Source organism: Leopardus geoffroyi, chromosome C2 (assembly GCF_018350155.1).
Source record: "Leopardus geoffroyi isolate Oge1 chromosome C2, O.geoffroyi_Oge1_pat1.0, whole genome shotgun sequence".
Classification (NCBI taxonomy): Eukaryota; Metazoa; Chordata; class Mammalia; order Carnivora; family Felidae; genus Leopardus; species Leopardus geoffroyi.
Window position 1 is genome coordinate 152,914,836 of NC_059333.1, and position 20,150 is coordinate 152,934,985.

At 43.3% G+C, this 20,150-nt stretch overlaps 1 protein-coding gene across 6 annotated transcripts in view; it reads right to left on the reverse strand.

The window, feature by feature from the left end:
* Positions 1-20,150, reverse strand: part of DLEC1 (DLEC1 cilia and flagella associated protein) — a 94,605-nt gene that overhangs the window by 61,308 nt on the left and 13,147 nt on the right. For all 6 annotated transcript variants that reach the window (XM_045436556.1, XM_045436554.1, XM_045436553.1 and 3 more), the window contains exons 3-6: positions 6,513-6,623; positions 4,789-4,979; positions 4,341-4,561; positions 3,197-3,275 (exon numbers count right to left, since the gene is read on the reverse strand). In XM_045436556.1, coding sequence (XP_045292512.1) covers positions 3,197-3,275; positions 4,341-4,561; positions 4,789-4,979; positions 6,513-6,623 — 602 coding nt within the window. The remainder of the gene's footprint in view (positions 1-3,196; positions 3,276-4,340; positions 4,562-4,788; positions 4,980-6,512; positions 6,624-20,150) is intronic.

The window sequence follows — 20,150 nt, forward strand, 5'->3', positions numbered from 1 at the left end:
TTTTATAAAGCGAAGGGGTGTGCAAAAGGGCACTGTAGTGAGATCAAAGGGTTCACGTGTGCTTCAAAGGGTCTGCATACACCTAATTGATAGCTGGCCTTTAATTAGATCTCATGGTGCCACCTGCGCATCAGGACTGGGGCGCCTGGGTGGCTCGGTGGGCTGAGCACCCGACTCTTGATTTTGGCTCAGGTCAAAATCCTGAGGGTGGTGGGATTGAGCCCCACGTCGGGCTCTGCACTGAGCATAGAGCCTGCTGAAGATTCTCTCTCTCTCTCTCTCTCTCTCTCTCTCTTTCCCTCTGCCCCTCTCCTCCACTAGCTCTGTCTTTAAAATTAAAGGAAAGCAGAGGTGGGGGGGAAGGAAGGAAAAAGACTATTTTATCTCTAACAGATCTCTAACAGAAGCAAGCTTCCCTCCATCCCAGCCTTGGTGGGCATTTCTAACGTGTATATATTAGTCTCCAGGGGGCTTGGAACACGTAGCCCCGAGAGCTGTCACCTGACGAACGTGAACACGATGGAGGGCCAAAGATGAAGCCAGCGTTGCCAGCCTTCCTGCACTTGACAGTCGCCAGGCGCACACCGTCTACACAGAGGACAACCATACACAAGATTATCCCTTCAAGTTTAGAAGCAGCTGTTCCACCTAAGTCACACAAACACAGAAAGTCAAGCAAAATGAGACGGGAATACGTGCCAAAGAAAGAAAAAGACAAAGCCTCAGAAAAAGAACTAAATGAAACAGCGATAAACAATGCATCTGACAAAAAGCTCAAAGTAATGGTCATAAAGATGCTCACCAGGCTGGAGAGGAGGGTGGAGAAACTCAAAACTTCAACCCAGAGAAAGAAAATATAAAAACAAACCAGAATTGAAGAATACAATAACCGAAGTGAAAAATGCACTGGAGAGAACCAACAGCAGATTGGCAGATACAGAGGAATGATTAGCAATCTGGAAGACAGGGTAATGGAGAGCAACCATGCTGAACAGCAAAAAGGAAAGAAAAAGATACAGGAGAGCAGGTTAAGGGATCCCTTAGACACACTAGACAACATCTAGTGAACAAATATTCACATTACAGGGGTCCCAGAAAGAGAAGAGAAAAAGGGGCAGAAAATTTACTTGACGATATAATAGCTGAAAATATCCCAGACTGGGGAAAGAAAGAGACATCCAGGTTCAGGAAGCACAGAGAGTTCCAAACAAGACGAACCCGAGGAGGTCCACGCCATGACATGTAATGACTAAAATGTCTAAGATTAAAAATAAAGACTGGATTTTAAAAGCAACAAGAGAGAAGCAACCAGTCACTACAAAGGAAACCCCATAAGCCTATCAGCTGATTTTTCAGCAGAAACTTTTCAGGCCAGAAGGGAGTGGCATGACATATTCAAAATGTTGAACGTTAAAAACGTACAACAGGGGCGCCTGGGTGGCTCAGTCGGTTAAGCGTCCGACTTCAGCCAGGTCACGATCTCGCGGTCCGTGAGTTCGAGCCCCGCGTCGGGCTCTGGGCTGATGGCTCAGAGCCTGGAGCCTGTTTCCGATTCTGTGTCTCCCTCTCTCTCTGCCCCTCCCCCATTCATGCTCTGTCTCTCTCTGTCCCCAAGAAAATAAATAAACGTTGAAAAAAAAAATATGGTAACATATATAAAATGTGGAGGGGAGAGTAAAAATGAAGTTCTTTTACAATGTATTCAAACTTAAGTGACCATCAACTTAATATAGACTGCTATATACTTAGGATGTTATATATGAACCTCAGGTTAACCACAAATCAAAAATCTTTTATGGTACACAGAAAAACGAAGAGAAAGAAAGCCAAGCATAACATGAAAGAAAACAATCACAAGGAAAGATAGCAAGAGAAGAAAAGAACAGAAAAGAGCTACAAAATAACCAGAAAACAATTAACAAAATGTCAGTAAGTTCAGACTTATCAATAATTACTTTAAATGTAAATGGTCTAAATGCTCCAATCAAAAGACACAGGGTGACAAATAGATTAAAAAAAAACAAAAACAAAAAACACCCCTCTCTATGCTGCCTACAAGAGACTCACTTCAGATCTGAAGATACATACACACTGAAAGTTAAGGAAGGGAAAAATATATTCTGTGCAAATGGAAGCAAGAAAAAAAAAAGCCAGGGTAGCAATACTTATATGAGGAAAAACAGACCTTAAAACAAAGACTGTAACAAGAGACAAAGAAGGGCATTACATAACGATAAAGGGATCAATATAATAAGAGGATATAACTATTGTAAATATCTATATACCCGATATTGGGGCATCTAAATATACAAAGCAAATATTAACAGAAATAAAGGGAGAAATTGACAGTAATATGATAATAGTAGAGGACTTTTTAAAAATGTTTATTTATTTTGAGAGACAGAACACAAGCAGGGGAGCGTCAGAGAGAGAGAGGGGGACACAGAATCCGAAGCAGACTCCAGGCTCTGAGCTGTCAGCACAGAGCCCCACGCAGGCCCGAACTCACAAGCTGTGAGATCATGACCTGAGTCAAAGTCAGATGCTTAACTTACTGAGTCACCCAGGAGCCCCAGAATACACATTCTTTTCAAATGCACATGGAACATACTCCAAGATAGAGCCCATGTTAAGCCACAAAACAACTCTCAATAAATTTGAGAAGAGTAAAGTCATATTAAGCATCTTTTCCAACCATGACAGTACGGAACTAGAAATCAATTACAAGAAAAAAGCTAGAAAAAACGCAAACACGTGGAGGCTAAATAACATGCTAGTAAACAACCAATGGGACAATGAAGAAATCAAAGAGGAAATAAAAGAAATAGACTGAGACAAATGAAAATGAAAACACAATGGTCCAAAATCTTTGGGATGCTGTGAAAGTGGTTCTAGGAGGGAAACATACAGCAATACAGGCGTACCTCAAGAAATAAGGAAAAGCTTACCATAGTCTTCTCCCTAATTTTGTATATAGTTTTAAAATTCCATGAACCACTTTAAAAAAATAAGGAAGCTGATGAAGTGGGAGCTGTAAGGAAATAAGATTTTTGTTTTAAGTCAACTCTATGGCCAGTATGGAACCCAACACAGGGCTTTGAACTCACAACCCTGAGATCAAGACATGAGCTGAGATCAAGAGTCAGAAGCTTAACGTGCTGAGCCACCCAGGTGCCCCAAGAAATAAGATTTTTACCTCATAAACTGGCCCAACTTCATAATCTGTGAAAAATCCGATTGATGGTTTAGCAAGAAACACTGGGGTATCAGCACAACTGTGGGGGGGCAAAAGAGGGGAGAAAAGCTGTTAATTTCATCCATGTGCTTCATGTAAAATAAATACACCCAAACCGGGGCGCCTGGGTGCCTCAGTCGGTAGAGCACCCGACTTCGGCTCAGGTCATGATCTCACAGTTCTTGGGTTCAAGCCCCGCATCGGGCTCTGTGCTGACAGGTCAGAGCTGGAGCCTGCTTCAGATTCTGTCTCCCTCTCTCTCTGCCCCTCCCCTGCCCGTGCTCTGCCTCTCTCTCTGTCTCTCAAAAACAAATAAATGTTAAAAAAAAAATTGTTTTTTAAATAAATATACCCAAACCATCAGAGATATTCACAACATGTCATTTACTGGATTTTGTTCCTGTTGTTGAAGCAGGTTACAAAATAATTTTACCCCACGATAGAATCTTTGTGAAGATACGTACAGCTGCACGTTTCATTTTCAATATGCATAGAAGGCTTCAGCTGTGGAAGCTTACATAGCAACATCCTAAACTCGGTTTTTAATATGGGTGCTGGTTTTCTTTGAAAATATTAATTTTCTAATTTTTCTTACTAAAAAGATATTTGACTTATAAGTGTTCCATAGTTTTAAGTCCATTAAAACTATGAACTCATAAAGCAATTCACTCCCTTCATGAGGACAATTAATGAAATAAGCCAAAGGCACTCACTGAAAGAAAATCACAATGTATGTTTGTTATTTGTCATTAATCAAATTTTACGTATTTTTATTCTTGAGTTTCTATTCCAAGACATAGGAGTGCAACAGAACATGTGGCTACGGAGATTCCTCCCATCTGACCAAGACTGTCCAGATGTGAGCAGAGGACCAACACTAACCCGATTCCTCAAACCCCCGGCAGGTCAGAAAAGCACAGTCCAGGCCTCTGGGGGATGTCCGAAGGCCAAGCCTGTGGGGAGCCCGGAAGCCCTGCTCTGCTCTGATACTGACACCCTGTCCCCCAAAAGCCTAGGATCCTCCATAACCCAGGCCAGACCCAGGACCTTCTGGGTCCTCCAACGGGTCTGACTTTCTGGTCATACAAGTCAGGGAAAGACCCACCTCTCCACTGGCTCTCCACTCTGGAGGTCTCCTGTCAGCACTGGCTTCTTCGGAGGAAAGAGGAGAGATGTGCCTCCACGTGGAGTGTTAGGAGGGAAAAACCGGGGGTTTTTAAGGAAGCGGATCCGACTGTCCATTCTGGCAAGCAGAAGTCGCTCCAGTTCTCTCTGGGGCACAGGTAAGTGGTTCATCCAATTCTTATTCTTGGGTGGACTTGTTTTCTTTGAAACACACACACGCAAAATAGAGAGTCAATGACAGGCAGGGGGACTGTGTGTGCTGGCATTTGGCCAGCTGCACGACCCACGGGTAATCAGTGCAAATCCTCCCCCCTATTTCGCTGTGGATCCACAACATCCTGTGTCACCTGGAACTCCTTCCCCAACCCCCACAACCTCCCTGTGCCCACTGCTCCCACACCCCACCGCGCCCAGGCTTCCACACCAACCTGGACAGTCTTGTGCTTGGCCTCTAAAGATGAGTCCCATGTCAGACTGTCCACAGTGTAGTCCAGCTCCTCGTCAGACTTAGTGAGCATCTTCCTGCAGGGATCTTCAAGCTTCTTGGTCAGGTGCTTCTTTGGGACAGAACGCTTCTCACAACTGAATGTGAGTTTTGAACATCCAGGGACAGAGACGCCTGCAGCACCAAAGAACCAAACTGAAAGTTGCCACAGATGAAGTGGACATTTCTAAGATGCCTAAATAAAACCACCAAGGCCACTTTGAGACTTTTTCCTCAACTTTCACATTTATTATACTAGATATAATTGCTCTTCAGCATATCAATTATCCCTGGGACTTATTCTACGTACTCGAGACTTAGGAAGAGAGTGTTACAGTATTTGATTGCCAAACATGGTCAAAGAACATGAGTAGATCGCTGCCTGCCTGTCCGCCTCTAACGCAGGTACACATACCCTGTGTGTGAACTTGCTTTTCAAACAGTTCACAGGAGAAATCAAAGTTTGTATTAGTTTTGTATACGTATAAGTTCATCCCCAAAAGGTTAAAGGAGAACGCTCATTGCTAGCAAGAATGCAATGAAACTGGCAGCGGTGCAATACCTGGTAAATCCTCAATACATGTTAACTCTATCCTTATTCATCTGCATAACACCGAATTTCCAACTACCTTCACAATATTAAGCGGCTTGGTATCGCGTGACACTTAATTCTGCTACCTGTCTCTGGTCTGCCTTCTCTGTGCAGCTCAGGTCGTCAATGGAACTCTATTCTCATCAGCACCCTTGATTCTCTGGATCACAATCTTCCCATCCCAAATACCCTTCTTGGCTCCAAAGCCTCAGACTGGGTGGCTGGCGAGCTCATCTTCCAAGCCTGGTACCGCTGGGCCATCCTGATATGTGGCCACGGAATCCCCAGAGCAACTTTCCCCTGTCCATACACTGACTCTCCCAAAAGTCCACCTCCCTGCTTAAACCCACAACCAAGCTCCCACCCCACTCACTCTCAAAAGATCTTGCCTCCCACATTACAGGAAACCGGCTCAATATCACATACACATCGTTCTCTGGCTCCCTACTCAGTCTTCCCACCATACTCATTAAAGGAAAAAAAAAGTTGTTATTTTCCTACATGGGGTATGGAAAAACCCCACGGTCCATGTTGTGACTCCGTCAGGAATTTGCTCCCTTACTTATCTAGGTTTTCAGACCCTCCCTCTCTTGGTTCAGTCAACCACTTTTCTTTTTTGAGAGAGGGAGAGTGAGTGTGAGCAGGGGAAAGGCGAGGGGGGGTGGAGAGAGAATCCCAAGCAGGCTCCATGCTGTCAGTGCACAGTCTGACGCAGGGCTCGAACTCACAAACTACGAGACTATGACCTGAGCCAAAATCAAGAGTCAGATGTTTAACCAACTGAGCCACCCAGGTGCCTCCAGCTACTTTTCTAAACATTTTCATATCTCTCGGTGTTGAGCAGCTAAGAAGAATGCATATTCCACCCTGAGGAGTTGAGACTTTGGTCTTGCAGGTGTTAGGGAGTTAGAGAGGAAGTGGAATGCTTAGAACTGACCCTCCCAATCGTCATTATCAAATTAAACGAAAGGGAAAAAAATCCGTGGGGAAATGGCAGCCAAGGTGGCCCGTGCAGTCCTGCTACAGAACACCCCTGGAATGATACCAAAGGCTCGAACAGAGTACAGAAGCATTACCTTTAGGTGCAGAGCAAAATGGTACGGTGTCCCTGTAGTAATCATCCGGGCAGATCAAATGATGCTTCTGTAGCAACACACTGTCCACACACCATCTGAAGATAGACTTCACTACATAGAAGGGAATAAGGACAAAGGTGTTTCAAGCATTACATTAAAGAACCTGAACCCCAAGTTTTTCATCCTCTAAACCTAAACCAGCTCACAAACTTCTTTCTCAGAACCCTGTGCAATCTTGAGATTAAAGAAACTAATCGTCAAATGATTACCAGCCACTTAAAAGAAGGCAACCATCAGACAAGGCTGTGTTGTGGTATTATTTGAGCTAACATACTGTGTGACTCACGGAGAGGTCTGTTAACAAAATATAATTAAGGAAAGTATGGTAGATCAAATAAATGGCCCCAACCCCTCACCCTTCTCTATATCCACACCCTTTGCCATATGACTTTGCAGTTCCTACAAGTAGAGACAGAGTACACTTCTTTACCCTTGACTTTGGCTGTGTGATGTACTTTGGCCAATGTTGGTAGGGGTTTGCACAGCTGAGCCTACTCTCTTGAGCCTTTGCCATCATGAGAAGAGCTTCCCTGCCCCTGAGAAGTGCTCCTGCCTCTTCACCTTGGATTCTAGCATGAATCCATGTTAAGCAGACTTGAGCCCAACTTGTAGCAAAGAGCCAAGTTCAGCTGGGCCCACAGCTTAAAGCTGGTCTAGCCAGCCAAGACTGGCTAGATCAGCCAACCCCAAACAGATCTACTGACAGACAAAAGAATAAAATCTCATTTAATGAAGTGGGAAGTCAAGCATTAATATCCATGGTTGTTGTTGTTGTTGTTATTGTTGTTTTGCCTCTCTCATCCCTGAAATGCAGCTAGATCAACACCAAACCATCTTACACGCCTAGGAAACTGATCTGAGGATTCACACAACAACCTGCACAACATGAACCACAGAACTCCGCAGGTATGTGGCGTGGAGAGGGGAACTCGGGGAGAGAGAACTTTGGAGGGCAGGGAGCTGTTTTTGCTTGTGAGGAGAGGACAGAGACGGGGGGTGGGAAAGTACAGGAAAAGCACTCCTCCTGAAAATAGCTGGAGAGAAAGAGAAAGAGTGGCAACACCTATAAGGGACTGAACACGAAAGGGAGAAAGGAGAGGGTTTAAATACCATTAAGACTCTATAAACAGGGGAGCACAGGGTCTGTGACTCTGCAGCTTATACCTGGCAGAGCTCTGGTGGGAAGGGCGAATTCCCAGGAGCACACAGCAGGGTTCGAGGGGTCTTTGGGCAACACAGGCAGAGGCGGTTCCCCTGCTGAGAGGACATTTGGTAGAGGCTGTGAGGCCTCCCCACAGGCAAAGCTTCCAGTGGACCCTGGAGAACAGCCACGTTTGTTGGTGTTGGAACAAGGATGTTAAGGGTGAAGCCTGGTGCCAGATGTGTGTTGTGATTTCCCATAATCCCTGAAACACTGCTGCTACACGATCCTGTGAACTTTCTCTGGGGAAGGCTAGTACCCAGCCACAGTCTCTGGGCATCTGCAGCAGTGTGGTCATGTGAACGAACATTCTGGGGGGTGGGCCAGCTCATGGAGACTCATCCCCAGAAGGCCTGAGCGGGTCAAAACTGCAGGACCCTCAGAAGTGAGTTTTATCTCAGCCCCATCTGAGATAAAACTCAGGAGGGAGGTGCCACCTAGCAGGACGATGGCTTGGTCGCGGACAGTGTAGAAGTGGGGAATGGACAGAAGCCTGAGACAATGGAGGAGTGCTTGATTGCCAGCTGGGGAGGGTACAGAGTTCTGATACTAGAGACTGGGTAGGTGGGTGACGCCATTTGACCCCTCCCATGCATGCGCGTACACACGTATACGTGAAACAACAATCCACCCCAGTAAACTAAGCAGCACCATCTATGGAGAATGGAGCTACCACACCAAGCCCCACCCAACTGGGCCAACTGTGCTCTAGAGGATCACCACAAATCTCTCTGCCTGCTAGTTTATGGCCTATAAAGTGCTTCATAGTTTGATTTCTAGGGGAAACTGGATGTAATTTCAATCACATTTCATTCTGTTTGCTGGCCCATCATTTCAAATTTTTTCCTTTTCTTATTCTTCAATACAGAAAGAGGAAAAAATTTATTTTTATTTACCATTTTCATAAAAAATATTTTTAATTTTTCTCTACTATATTTTTTACTTCTTTGTAAATTTTCCTAATTCTATTTTTACTTTCATCATTTCATTTTATTCTAGTTTATTGTATTCATTTTTAAAAATGTTTTTATTTTTGGGGCGCCTGGGTGGCGCAGTCGGTTAAGCGTCCGACTTCAGCCAGGTCACGATCTCGCGGTCCGTGAGTTCGAGCCCCGCGTCGGGCTCTGGGCTGGTGGCTCAGAGCCTGGAGCCTGTTTCCGATTCTGTGTCTCCCTCTCTCTCTGCCCCTCCCCCGTTCATGCTCTGTCTCTCTCTGTCCCAAAAAAATAAATAAACGTTGAAAAAAAAATTTTTTTTTTTTTAAAAATGTTTTTATTTTTGGGAGAGAGAGAGACAGAGCATGCACGGGGTGGGGGGGGGAGGGGGGTAGAGAGAGGGAGATACAGAGTCCAAAGCAGGTTCCAGGCTCCAAGCTGTCAGCACAGAGCCCAACGCAGGGCTCGAACCCACGAACTGTGAGATCATGACCTGAGCTGAAGTCGGATGCTCAACCGACTGAGCCACCCAGGCGCCCTTAATTGTATTCATTTTTTTAAATTTTCAAATGATTTTTTTTTCCTTTTTTTCTCTTTTCTTTTCCTTTTTTGTCTATTCTATCGAGATTCTTTCAACAACCAGACCAAAACACACCTAGGATCTAGCATCCTTCATTTGATTTTTTTGTGTTGTTTTTAATTTCTTAATTTGTTTATTTATTTTATTTTATTAATTCTTTTTCTCCCTCAAAATGATGAAATGAAGGAATTCACTCCAAAAGAAAGAACAGGAAGATATGACAGCTTAATCAACAGAGATACAAGCAAGATGTCTGAACCAGAATTTAGAATCATGATAATAAGAATACTAGCTGGGGCTGAAAAAAGCATAGAATCCCTTTCTGTGGAGATAAAAGTAGTAAAATCTAGTCAGGAGGAAATTAAAAAATGTTATAACTGAGACGCACTCTCAAACGGATGCCATGACAGCAAGGATTGACGAAGCAGAGCAGTGAATCAGCATATAGAGTATAAACTTTTGGAGAATAATGAAGCAGAAAAAAAGAGGGAAACTGAGGCAAAAGAGCATGATATAAGAATTAGAGAACTCAGTGACTCATTAAAAAGGAATAAAATCTGAATCATAGGGGTCCCAGAAGATGAAGAGAGAGAAAAACGGGTAGAAGTTTTATGTGAGCAAATCACAGTGGAAAACTTTCCTAACCTGAGGAATGACACAGACATCAAAATCCAGGAAACACAGAGACATCCAATTAGATTCAACAAAAACCAACCATCAACAAGACATATCATAGTCAAATTCATAAAATACACAGACAAGGAAAGAATCATGAAAGCAGCAAGGGGAAAAAAGTCCTTAGTCTACAAGGAAAGATGGATCAGGTTTGCAGCAGACCTATGCACAGAAACATGGCAGGCCAGAAAGGAGTGGCAGGATATATTCAATGTGGAAAATTGGAAAAATATGCAGCCAAGAATTCTTTATCCAGCAAGGCTGTCATTCAAAATAGAAGGATAGATAAAAAGTTTCCCAGACAAAAACTAAAGGAGTTCATGACCACTAAATCAGCCCTGCAAGAAACTTTAGGGGGGTACTCTCTGAGGGGAGAAAAGATGGAAAACAACAAAAACAAAAAAAGACCAAAACCAACAAAGACTAGAAAGGACCAGAGAACACCACCAGAAACTCCAACTCTACAGGCAACATAATGGCAATAAATTCATATCTTTCAGTATTCACTCTAAATGTCAATGGACTAAATGCTCTAATCAAAAGACACAGGGTAACAGAAGGGATAAGAAAACAAGATGCATCTATATGCTGTTTACAAAAGACCCATTTTAGACCTAAAGTCACCTTCAGGTTGAAAGTAAGGGGATGGAGAACCATCTATCATGCTAATCATTGCCAAAAGAAAGCCAGAGGAGCTATACTTATGTCAGACAGTCTAGATTTTAAAATAAAGACTGTAACAAGAGATGAAGAAGGGCATTATATTGTAACTAAGGGGTCTATCCACCAAGAAGATCTAACAATTATAAACATTTATGCTCCAACATGAGAGCACCCAAATATATAAGTCAATTAATCACAAACATACAGAAACCCATTGATAATAATACCATAATAGTAGGGGACTTCAACATCCCCACTTACAGCAAATGGACAGATCATCTAAGCAGGAAATCAACGAGGAAACAATGGCTTTGAATGACACACTGGACTGGATGGACTTAACAGATATAGTCAGAACATTTGATTCTAAAGAAGAATACACATTCTTCTCGAGTGCACATGGAACATTCTCCAGAATAGATCACATACTTGGAACATAAATCAGTCCTCAACAAGTACAAAAAGAACAAGATTATACTGTGCATATTTTCAGACCACAAAGCTATGAAACGCAAAATCAACCACAAGAAAAAATTTGTTAAGACAATAAACACTTGGTGACTAAAGGACATCCTACTAAAGAATGAACGGTCTAACCAAGAAGTTAAAGAGGAAATTAAAAAGTACATGGAAGCCAATGAAAATGATAACACCACAGCCCCAAAACTCTGTGATGCAGCAAAATTGGTCGTAAGAGGGAAGTATATAGCAATACAGGCCTTCCTAAAGAAGGAAGAAAGATCTCAGATACACAACCTAACCTTACACCTTAAAGTGATGGAAAAAGAACAGCAAATAAAACCCCAAACCAGCAAAACGGGGGAAATAATAAAGATTAGAGCAGAAATCAATGCTATTGAATCCAAAAAACAAACAAACAAACAAACAAACAAACAGTAGAACAGATCAATGAAACCAGGAGCTGGCTCTTTGAAAGAAATAACAAAATTGATAAACCCCTAGCCAATTTGATCAAAAAGAAAAAGGAAAGGACCCAAATAGATAAAATCATGAATGAAAGAGGAGAGATCACAGCCAACACTGCAGAGATACAAACAATAAGAGAATATTATGAGCAATTATATGCCAATAAATTGGGCAATCTGGAAGAAATGGACAAATGCCTAGAAACATATAAACTACCAAAACTGAAACAAAGAGAAATAGAAAATGTGAATGACCTATAACCAGTAAAGAAATCAAATTCGTAATAAAAAATCTCCAAAAAAAACAAAAAACAAACAAACAAACAAAAAACAAGAGTCCAGGGCCAGATGGCTTTCCAGGGGAATTCTACCAAATATTTAAAGAATTGGGGCGCCTGGGTGGCACAGTCGGTTAAGCGTCCGACTTCAGCCAGGTCACGATCTCGCGGTCCGTGAGTTCGAGCCCCGCGTCGGGCTCTGGGCTGATGGCTCAGAGCCTGGAGCCGGTTTCTGATTCTGTGTCTCCCTCTCTCTCTGCCCCTCCCCCGTTCATGCTCTGTCTCTCTCTGTCCCCCCAAAAAATAAATAAACGTTGAAAAAAAATTTTTTTTAAATAAAAAAATAAAGAACAGTTAATACCTATTCTTATGAAACTGTTCCAAAAAATAGAAATGGAAGGAAAACTTCCAAACTCATTCTATGAAGCCAGCATTACCTTGACTCCAAAACCAGACAAAAACCCCACTAAAAAGGAGAACTACAGGCCAGTTTCCCTGATGAACATGGATGTAAAAATCCTCAATAAGATACTAGCCAACCAAATCCAACAATACATTAAAAGAATTATTCACCATGACCAAGTGGTATTTATATCTGGGATGCAGGGCTGGTTCAATATCCACACATCAATCAGTGTGATTCTTCACATCAATAAAAGGAAGGACAAGAACCACATGATCCTCTCAATGGATGCAGAGAAAGCATTTGACAAAATACAGCACCTTTCTTGATAAAAAAAAACCCTCAAGAAAGTAAGGATAGAAGGATCATATTTCAAGATCTTGAAAGACCCAATGCTAATCTCATCCTCAATGAGGAAAAACTGAGAACTTCACCCTAAGTTCAGGAACGTGACAGGGATGTCCACCCTCGCCACTATTATTCAACATAGTACTGAAGTCCTAGCTTCAGCAATCAGAAAACACAAAGGAATAAAAGGCATCCAAATGGGCAAGGAGGAAGTCAAACTTTCACTCTTTGCATATAACATGATACTCTATATGGAAAACCCAAAAGATTCCACAAAAAAACTGCTAGAACTGATGCATGAGGTCAGCAAAGTCGCAGGATATAGAATCAATGCACAGAAATCGGTTGCATTTCTATACAATTGTAAAGCAATAGAAAGAGAAATCCAGGAATCAATCCCATTTACAATCGCACCAAAAACCATAAAATATCTAGGAATAAACCTAGTCAAAGAGGTGAAAAATCTATACACTGAAAACTATAGAAAGCTTGTGAAAGAAATTGAAGAAGACACACACACACACACACACACACACACACGGAAAAATATTCCATACTCATGGATTGGAAGAACAAATATTGTTAAAATGTAGACACTACCCAAAGCAATCTACATATTCAATGCAATCCCGATCAAAGTAACACCAGCATTCTTCACAGAGCTAGAACAAACAATCCTAAAATTTGTATGGAACCAGAAAAGACCCCGAAGAGCCAAAGCAATCCTGAAAAAGAAAAGTGAAGCTGGAGGCATCACAATCCCGGATTTCAAGATGTATTACAAAGCTGTAATCATCAAGACAGCATGGTGCTGGCACAAAAACAGACACTCAGGTCAATGGAACAGAATACAGAACCCAGAAATGGACCCACAAATGTATGGCCAACTAACCTTTGACAAAGCAGGAAAGAACATCCAAATGGTGCTGGGAAAACCGTACAGCAAATGCATTAGAATGAACCTGGACCCCTTTCTTATACCATACCCCAAAATAAACTCAATATGGATGAAAGACCTAAACGTAAGACAGGAAGTCATCAAAATCCTAGAGGGGAAAGCAGGCAAAAACCTCTTTGACCTCGGCCGCAGCAACTTCTTTCTCAGCACGTCTCTGGAGGCATGGGAAACAAAAGCAAAAGTGATCTATTGGTATCTCATCAAGATAAAAAGCTTCTGCACAGCGAAGGAAACAATCAGCAAAACTAAAAAGCAACCTATAGAATGGGAGAAGATATTTGCAAATGACATATCAGATAAAGGGTTAGTATCCAAAATCTATAAAGAACTTATCAAACTCAACACCCAATAAGCAAATAATCCAGTGAAGAAATGGGCAAAAGACATGAATAGACACTTCTCCGGAGAAGACATCCAGATGGCCAACAGACACATGAAAAAATGCTCAACATCATTCATCATCTGGGAAATACAAACCAAAACCACAATGAGATACCACCTCACAGCAGTCAGAATGGCTAACATTAACAACTCAGGCAACAACAGATGTTCGTGAGGATGTGGAGAAAGAGGATCTCTTTTGCACTGCTGATAGGAATGCAAACTGGTGCAGCCACTCTGGAAAACAGTATCTAGGTTCCTCAAAAAAGTTATAAATAGAACTACCCTATGACGCAGCAATTGCAGTACTAGGTATTTATCCAAGGGATACAGGTGTGCTGTTTCGAAGGGGCACTTGCACCCCCATGTCTATAGCAGCACTATCGACAATAGCCAAAGTATGGAAAGAGCCCAAATGTCCGTCGACAGATGAGTGGATAAAGAAGATGTGTTGTGTGTGTGTGTGTGTGCGTGCGTGTGTGCGCGCACACACGCACACACACACACACACAATGGAGTATTACTCCGCTATCAAAAAGAATAAAATCTTGCCATTTGCAATGACGTGGATGGAGCTAGAGAGAATAATGCTAACCAAATCAAATCAGTCAGAGAAGGACAAATACCATATGATTTCACTTATGTGTGGAATTTAAGATACAAAACAGATGAACATAAGGGAAGGGAAGCAAAAATAATATAAAAACAAGAAGGGGAACAAAACATAAGAGACTCATAAATACAGAGAACAAACTGAGGGTTGCTGGAGGGGTTGTGGGTGGGGGGGGGGATGGGCTGAATAGGCAAGGGGCACTAAGGAAGACACTTGTTGGGATGAGCACTAGGTGTTATACATAGGGATGAATCACTGGAATCTACTCCTGAAATCATGATTGCACTATATGCTAAGTTGGGTGTAAATTTACAAATTAATTAACTAATTAAATTTTTAAAAATATCCATGGTTGATGATCCAAGGAAGAGTGGTAGAGACACGTTATTTAGATGTATCAAGAAGAATCAAAGCTGAAAATGGCCACCTTTGGCAAGTGGACTGAGGTTGGGAGAGGTGGCACGGAGGATTTTTTTTTTTTAGAGCATTTTTAGGTTCTTAGCAAAATTGAGAACAAAGATGTCCCATATACTCCCTGCCCCCACACACGCACAGCCTCCTGCATTATTAACGTCCCCACACTAGAGTGGTATGTGTATTACAATTGACGATCCCACACTGACACATCATTTTCACATAAAGTCCTTGGTTTACATTACAATTCACTCTTGGTGGTGTGTATCTAAGGGTTTGGACAAATTTATAATGTCATGCATGGGGGACGGCTTTTTATATTTCATCTGAAGCTTCTCTAAACCATTTGAGTTTTTAAAATCATGTATATTAAGAGATTGATTAAAAAATAAGGAATAAGTAAGATGAATGGAAGACTCAGAAGTCTTCAAAGTTTGTTGTTTGCTGCATTAACCAACATGGTGCCTGTAACTGGCCTTGCCCTTCGGAGTTTCCCTATAACCCAGGGTATAGGTGAGACAAGTGAAAAATATGTGTTTCTCCCATGATACCTGTTAATTTAGGAGTTTCAAGATTTTGCTTAGTTACTGTTATAATCAGGGTTCAATGACGAAAACAGAAATCACTCTCTGTAGATCATATAAAGAGCTAAATGTAGGGGATGATGGAAAGGGAGACAGAATGTCAGGGAAGCTATTGCTACCAACTTCGGCCAGCAGCACTGAGGTAGGGAGTTCTCAAGAAGTTATCTGGAAGCTGCTGTGAAATTCACAGCTGCTCAGTTATCTGCCTGCTACTGCTTCTGGAGAACAGTGACCTCCCCTTCCAAAACGCCCAAATCTCTCATGAGCGACCTAACCTGGAAACCTCGGGGAAAGGTGCATTCTGGGAAACGTGGTCCTTGGCCTCTCCTGTGCAATAGAGACCTCAGCAGAGGGTGGCGGGAATGCCAAGTTCTGTTCCATCCCAGTTCCCAACGACTTTGGTATTGGCCTATTTGAAATATTAAAAGATAAAACTTCCATACAAAGGGCAGGGGGTGTGTGGGATGGAGACATATCCTCTTCTCTTCTGATACCATTCTCTCCACGGTCCTCCCCCAGGCTGTGGGCAGTTAGGTGTTATGTCTGCAGAAACAGGGGGCAGTTCATTTGTCAGATCTTTGGAAAGTCTCTCTCCATGTCTGGCCTGGATTATGTACCAGGTGAGCCTTGGAAAACCCTGCACTGGCCTCGTGACCATCCTCCACCACCTGGGAAGAGTGGGCTGCCTACACCGACCCTATACTCTTGAGCATGGCTCTGTTCCATTCCCTGAGAGATAATGTGGGCAATTTACCAGCAAGGGAAGGGAATGAAAGCACAAGATGTTCTGATCCTCTCCCCGCCTCCCCTCCCCGACTGGAGAATTTACATGTTTTCCACCTTGTGACATTTAGCAAATAGAGAAAGGCAGCCTCTGTGCCTAAAAAAGAAAAGTTTCAGGGGAATGTCATCATCATCAATCACCAAAGTTATAAAAAAGGTTTGGGGCACCTGGGTGGCTTAGCTGGTTGAGCGTGTATTAATTTCAGCTCAGGTCATGATTCCAGGGTCATGGGAATGAGCCCCAAGTCAGGCTCTGCATTGAGCGTGGAGCCTGCACCTACTTATGATTTCCAATCTCTCTCTCTCTCTCTCTTTCCCCTGCCCCCCGCCTCTGCCCCTCTCTCCCCAGCTCACACTCTCTAAAACAAAAAAAAGTTCCTGGGTCACCTCATGCTCCTCCATGGCCCCCACCTGCCACCCAGAAGCAGGAACCAGAGGGATGTCCATGGAACTGGATTAAGATCTCTACTTCTGCTACTTTTGAAATAAAAAAAGAGAAACGTTACCAGCGGAAGGCTGAGAAACCAGAGCAGATAATGTCTGATTATAACTATATTATCTAGGGTAAAAAATAAAATGAAGGTCATTGAAAAACTCCCCTGACTGAGATTGCTCAGTTCTCAATGTTTTATTTCACTTTCACTTAAAAACAACCAAACATTTCATCCCCCTTGATCTCTAGCCAGAAGAATCCCACCAAGACAAGAAGAGCATCGGACTTCTGGGGCTCAGGGGACATCAGGCAACCAATAATACCTCCTGAGAATCTGCTACCAATAATCTCTGCCAAGTCCACGGTGGAGGGAGGGGTGCTGGCAGCTACACAACTCTGCTGTGGGGTGGGGGGCACAGGACGAGATACAGAATGTGCACCGAGTGTTCACTCTCCACTGGGCTGGGCCTCAGAGGTGGCAGGCCTGACCAAGGTTAGGGCCTCATACCCAGGGCCACGCCTTGAGGGAAGGCATCTACACCTGTGGGACACCAGGCCTGCTCTGGTCACCAATCCTTCCTCCTCCTCCTGATAGAAGCTGAGCTCTGACAGCAGACTCACTCAAGTTCAAATGTGGGCCCCAGTACTTGTGAGTTGTGGGAATTTAGGGAAGTTATTTGACCCTTTCTCTCAGTTTCGTTCCTGTAGCTATAAACTGGAGAGGAAACCTACTTCGCAGGGTTGTTGGAAGGATTCAGCGGGATAACCTAGGCAACGCATCTTACACAGCATCTGGTCCCTAGGAAGACCCCGTAAGTCTAATGCCTTTCTAAGCCACTCTCTTCCACCTCTCCCTCCCTCTGGGCCACAGATATGCGGTCTCCCAACCCTAAAAGCACAGTCCCTTCTTCCTATTGCACCAGAAAGTGATGATTTTCAGGGATGCAGGAGGATAGATCAAAGTCTTTGGGGACAAAAAAGGGAACCAGGCCTCCTTGGAGAAATGGCTGATTGCAGGTCTGGGGCAAGAAGATAAAGCCTGGAACATCTAACCATTCTAGAAAATAAGGAAGTTATCAAAGACAACTGCTATTGTATCAAAAGAGTTAGGAGGGAACTTGAAAAAGCTCCAATAGGCCCAAGATGGGACAATGTGAGCATTAATAAAGATAATAAATACAACTGTAGTTATGAAATCCACAAGTTCATAATGATACTAAAAATCAACTAACACACCTCATTAGTCACTTTTGGAAATGCTCGGGGAACCAACTCATTATTATAAAAACCGGGAAGAATTAATCCTGCCCATCAATGATAATCATAGTAGTTGCTGAAAAGCTTCCCCATGAAGTAGAAGTACCCCATACCAATAGCGTGTCATTATAACTTACAGCCCCTAATGAGATAATGGATCCAGGCAAAGGTTGCCAGCATCATGAAGAGAGAGACATCAGAAATCAAGTGCCTCCCGAAGGCAGCACACAGCAAGACCTATGAAGTAGTCTTGCCCTTTCGCCCACAAAATAATCGAACCTAGGCCTCATGAAGTCTCTAGAACTACTCACTCAATTGCAGGAAATACAGGAACCAGGAGACCAGGTTAAATGACACCACAATATTGAAATCAGCAAAATCAAGACGACGGACAAGTCTACAGGAAAACAACCCAATTTCTTTTTTTTTTTTTTAATTTTTTTTTTTCAACATTTATTTATTTTTGGGACAGAGAGAGACAGAGCATGAACGGGGGAGGGGCAGAGAGAGAGGGAGACACAGAATCGGAAACAGGCTCCAGGCTCTGAGCCATCAGCCCAGAGCCTGACGCGGGGCTTGAACTCACGGACCGCGAGATCGTGACCTGGCTGAAGTCGGACGCTTAACCGACTGCGCCACCCAGGCGCCCCAACAACCCAATTTCTTTAACAAAGAAATTGATCAAAGAGAGTGTTGCCATCGAGGTGGCTGTCTGAGAAAAAGGTTCTCAGTGAATGCTGGCGGGTGTGGTGATGGAGCTTTGAGGAGGAAGGAGAATCGGTGAAATCTGACCGTACCTCTCCACGAATACTCATCAGCTGTAGTTTAATTTGAAGAATTTAATGTGGAAAACCACGACAGACGCCAGCTTGACCAGGTGGTCCAGGTTACCATCACCTGTGCCTTCTGACGGCTGCAGTGAGAAGAGCACCGCACGCCTACTGTTGGTGTTGCCAAGAGGGAGTCTGAATCCGGCCACAAGGAAACATGAGAGCCACAGAATGAAAGGCCGGCCAAGAACGTCAGGAGAGGATTCTGAGATGGCCAGAAGCCATCTCCCCGCTTAGACAAGAGCTGCACTGGCAGAAGCAGCCTAAAGTAACTGTTCTGGAACGCTGGAGTCTACAGAAGACTTGGAACTTCTGGGGAAGACTTGGAGGTAAACAGCGGCTAACTTCAACTCAACGGAGTGGCAGCTACCCAGCCACCATCCCACCCCCATGGCAAACATCTGTGCGTGCATTCCTGGTGCAACTTGCACAGTTTGCGGGAGCCTGGGTGAGCAAAGAGGGCTCCATCTTCCAAATACCAGGTATCTATGCTCTGATTTCGCATTACTGCTTCTGACCACAAAGGTGCCTACAAAGAGGCCAGCGGCCATTGCGGTGGGCCCTCCTCCACAGCTGCAAGCCCCTCCTCCTACAGAAGTGACTTCTAGGCAATTTAAAGGGCTGGTGCCTTTTTCCTCCCATTCATCTTCCTTTTTCCCCTTTTGGGAACCAGATATTAAGGACTAGGACATTCAAGGGGCACCTGGGTGGCTTAGTTGGTTAAGTGGCCCACTTCGGCTCAGGTCATGATCTCACGGTTCATGAGTTTGAGCCCTGGGTCAGGCTCTGTGCTGACTGGTCAGAGCCTGGAGCCTGCTTCAGATTCTGTGTCTCCCTCTTTCTCTGACCCTCCCCCACTTGCATTCTGTCTCTTTCTCGAAAGTTAATAAACATTTAAAAATGTTTTTAATAAAAAAAGACTGAGACATTCAAAAACAACTGCAGATGTGGACAAAATTAGAACTTGACTGCACATGTCCAGGGAAACGCTGAGAAAAGACCAGAGAAGACCTTAAGTTTATACCTCAGGCTGACCCTTGGCACAGACAGCCTACAGCAATTTTTTAAAAAGCAAGAACAATAAACAAAAATGACAAGTTCTAGAGAAGGAGGAGAGTCTGATTTCTACAGTTAGCACATTATTAGATTCAAATATCCAGTTTTCAACAACAACAAATCACAAGAGGGATACCTGGGTGGCTCAGTCAGAGAGCACGTGACTCTTGATCTCATGGTAGAGTTGGGTGTAGAGTTTAGTTTAAGAGAAAAAAAATCACAAGACATACAAAGAAATAACAGAGTGTGGCCCATTCAAA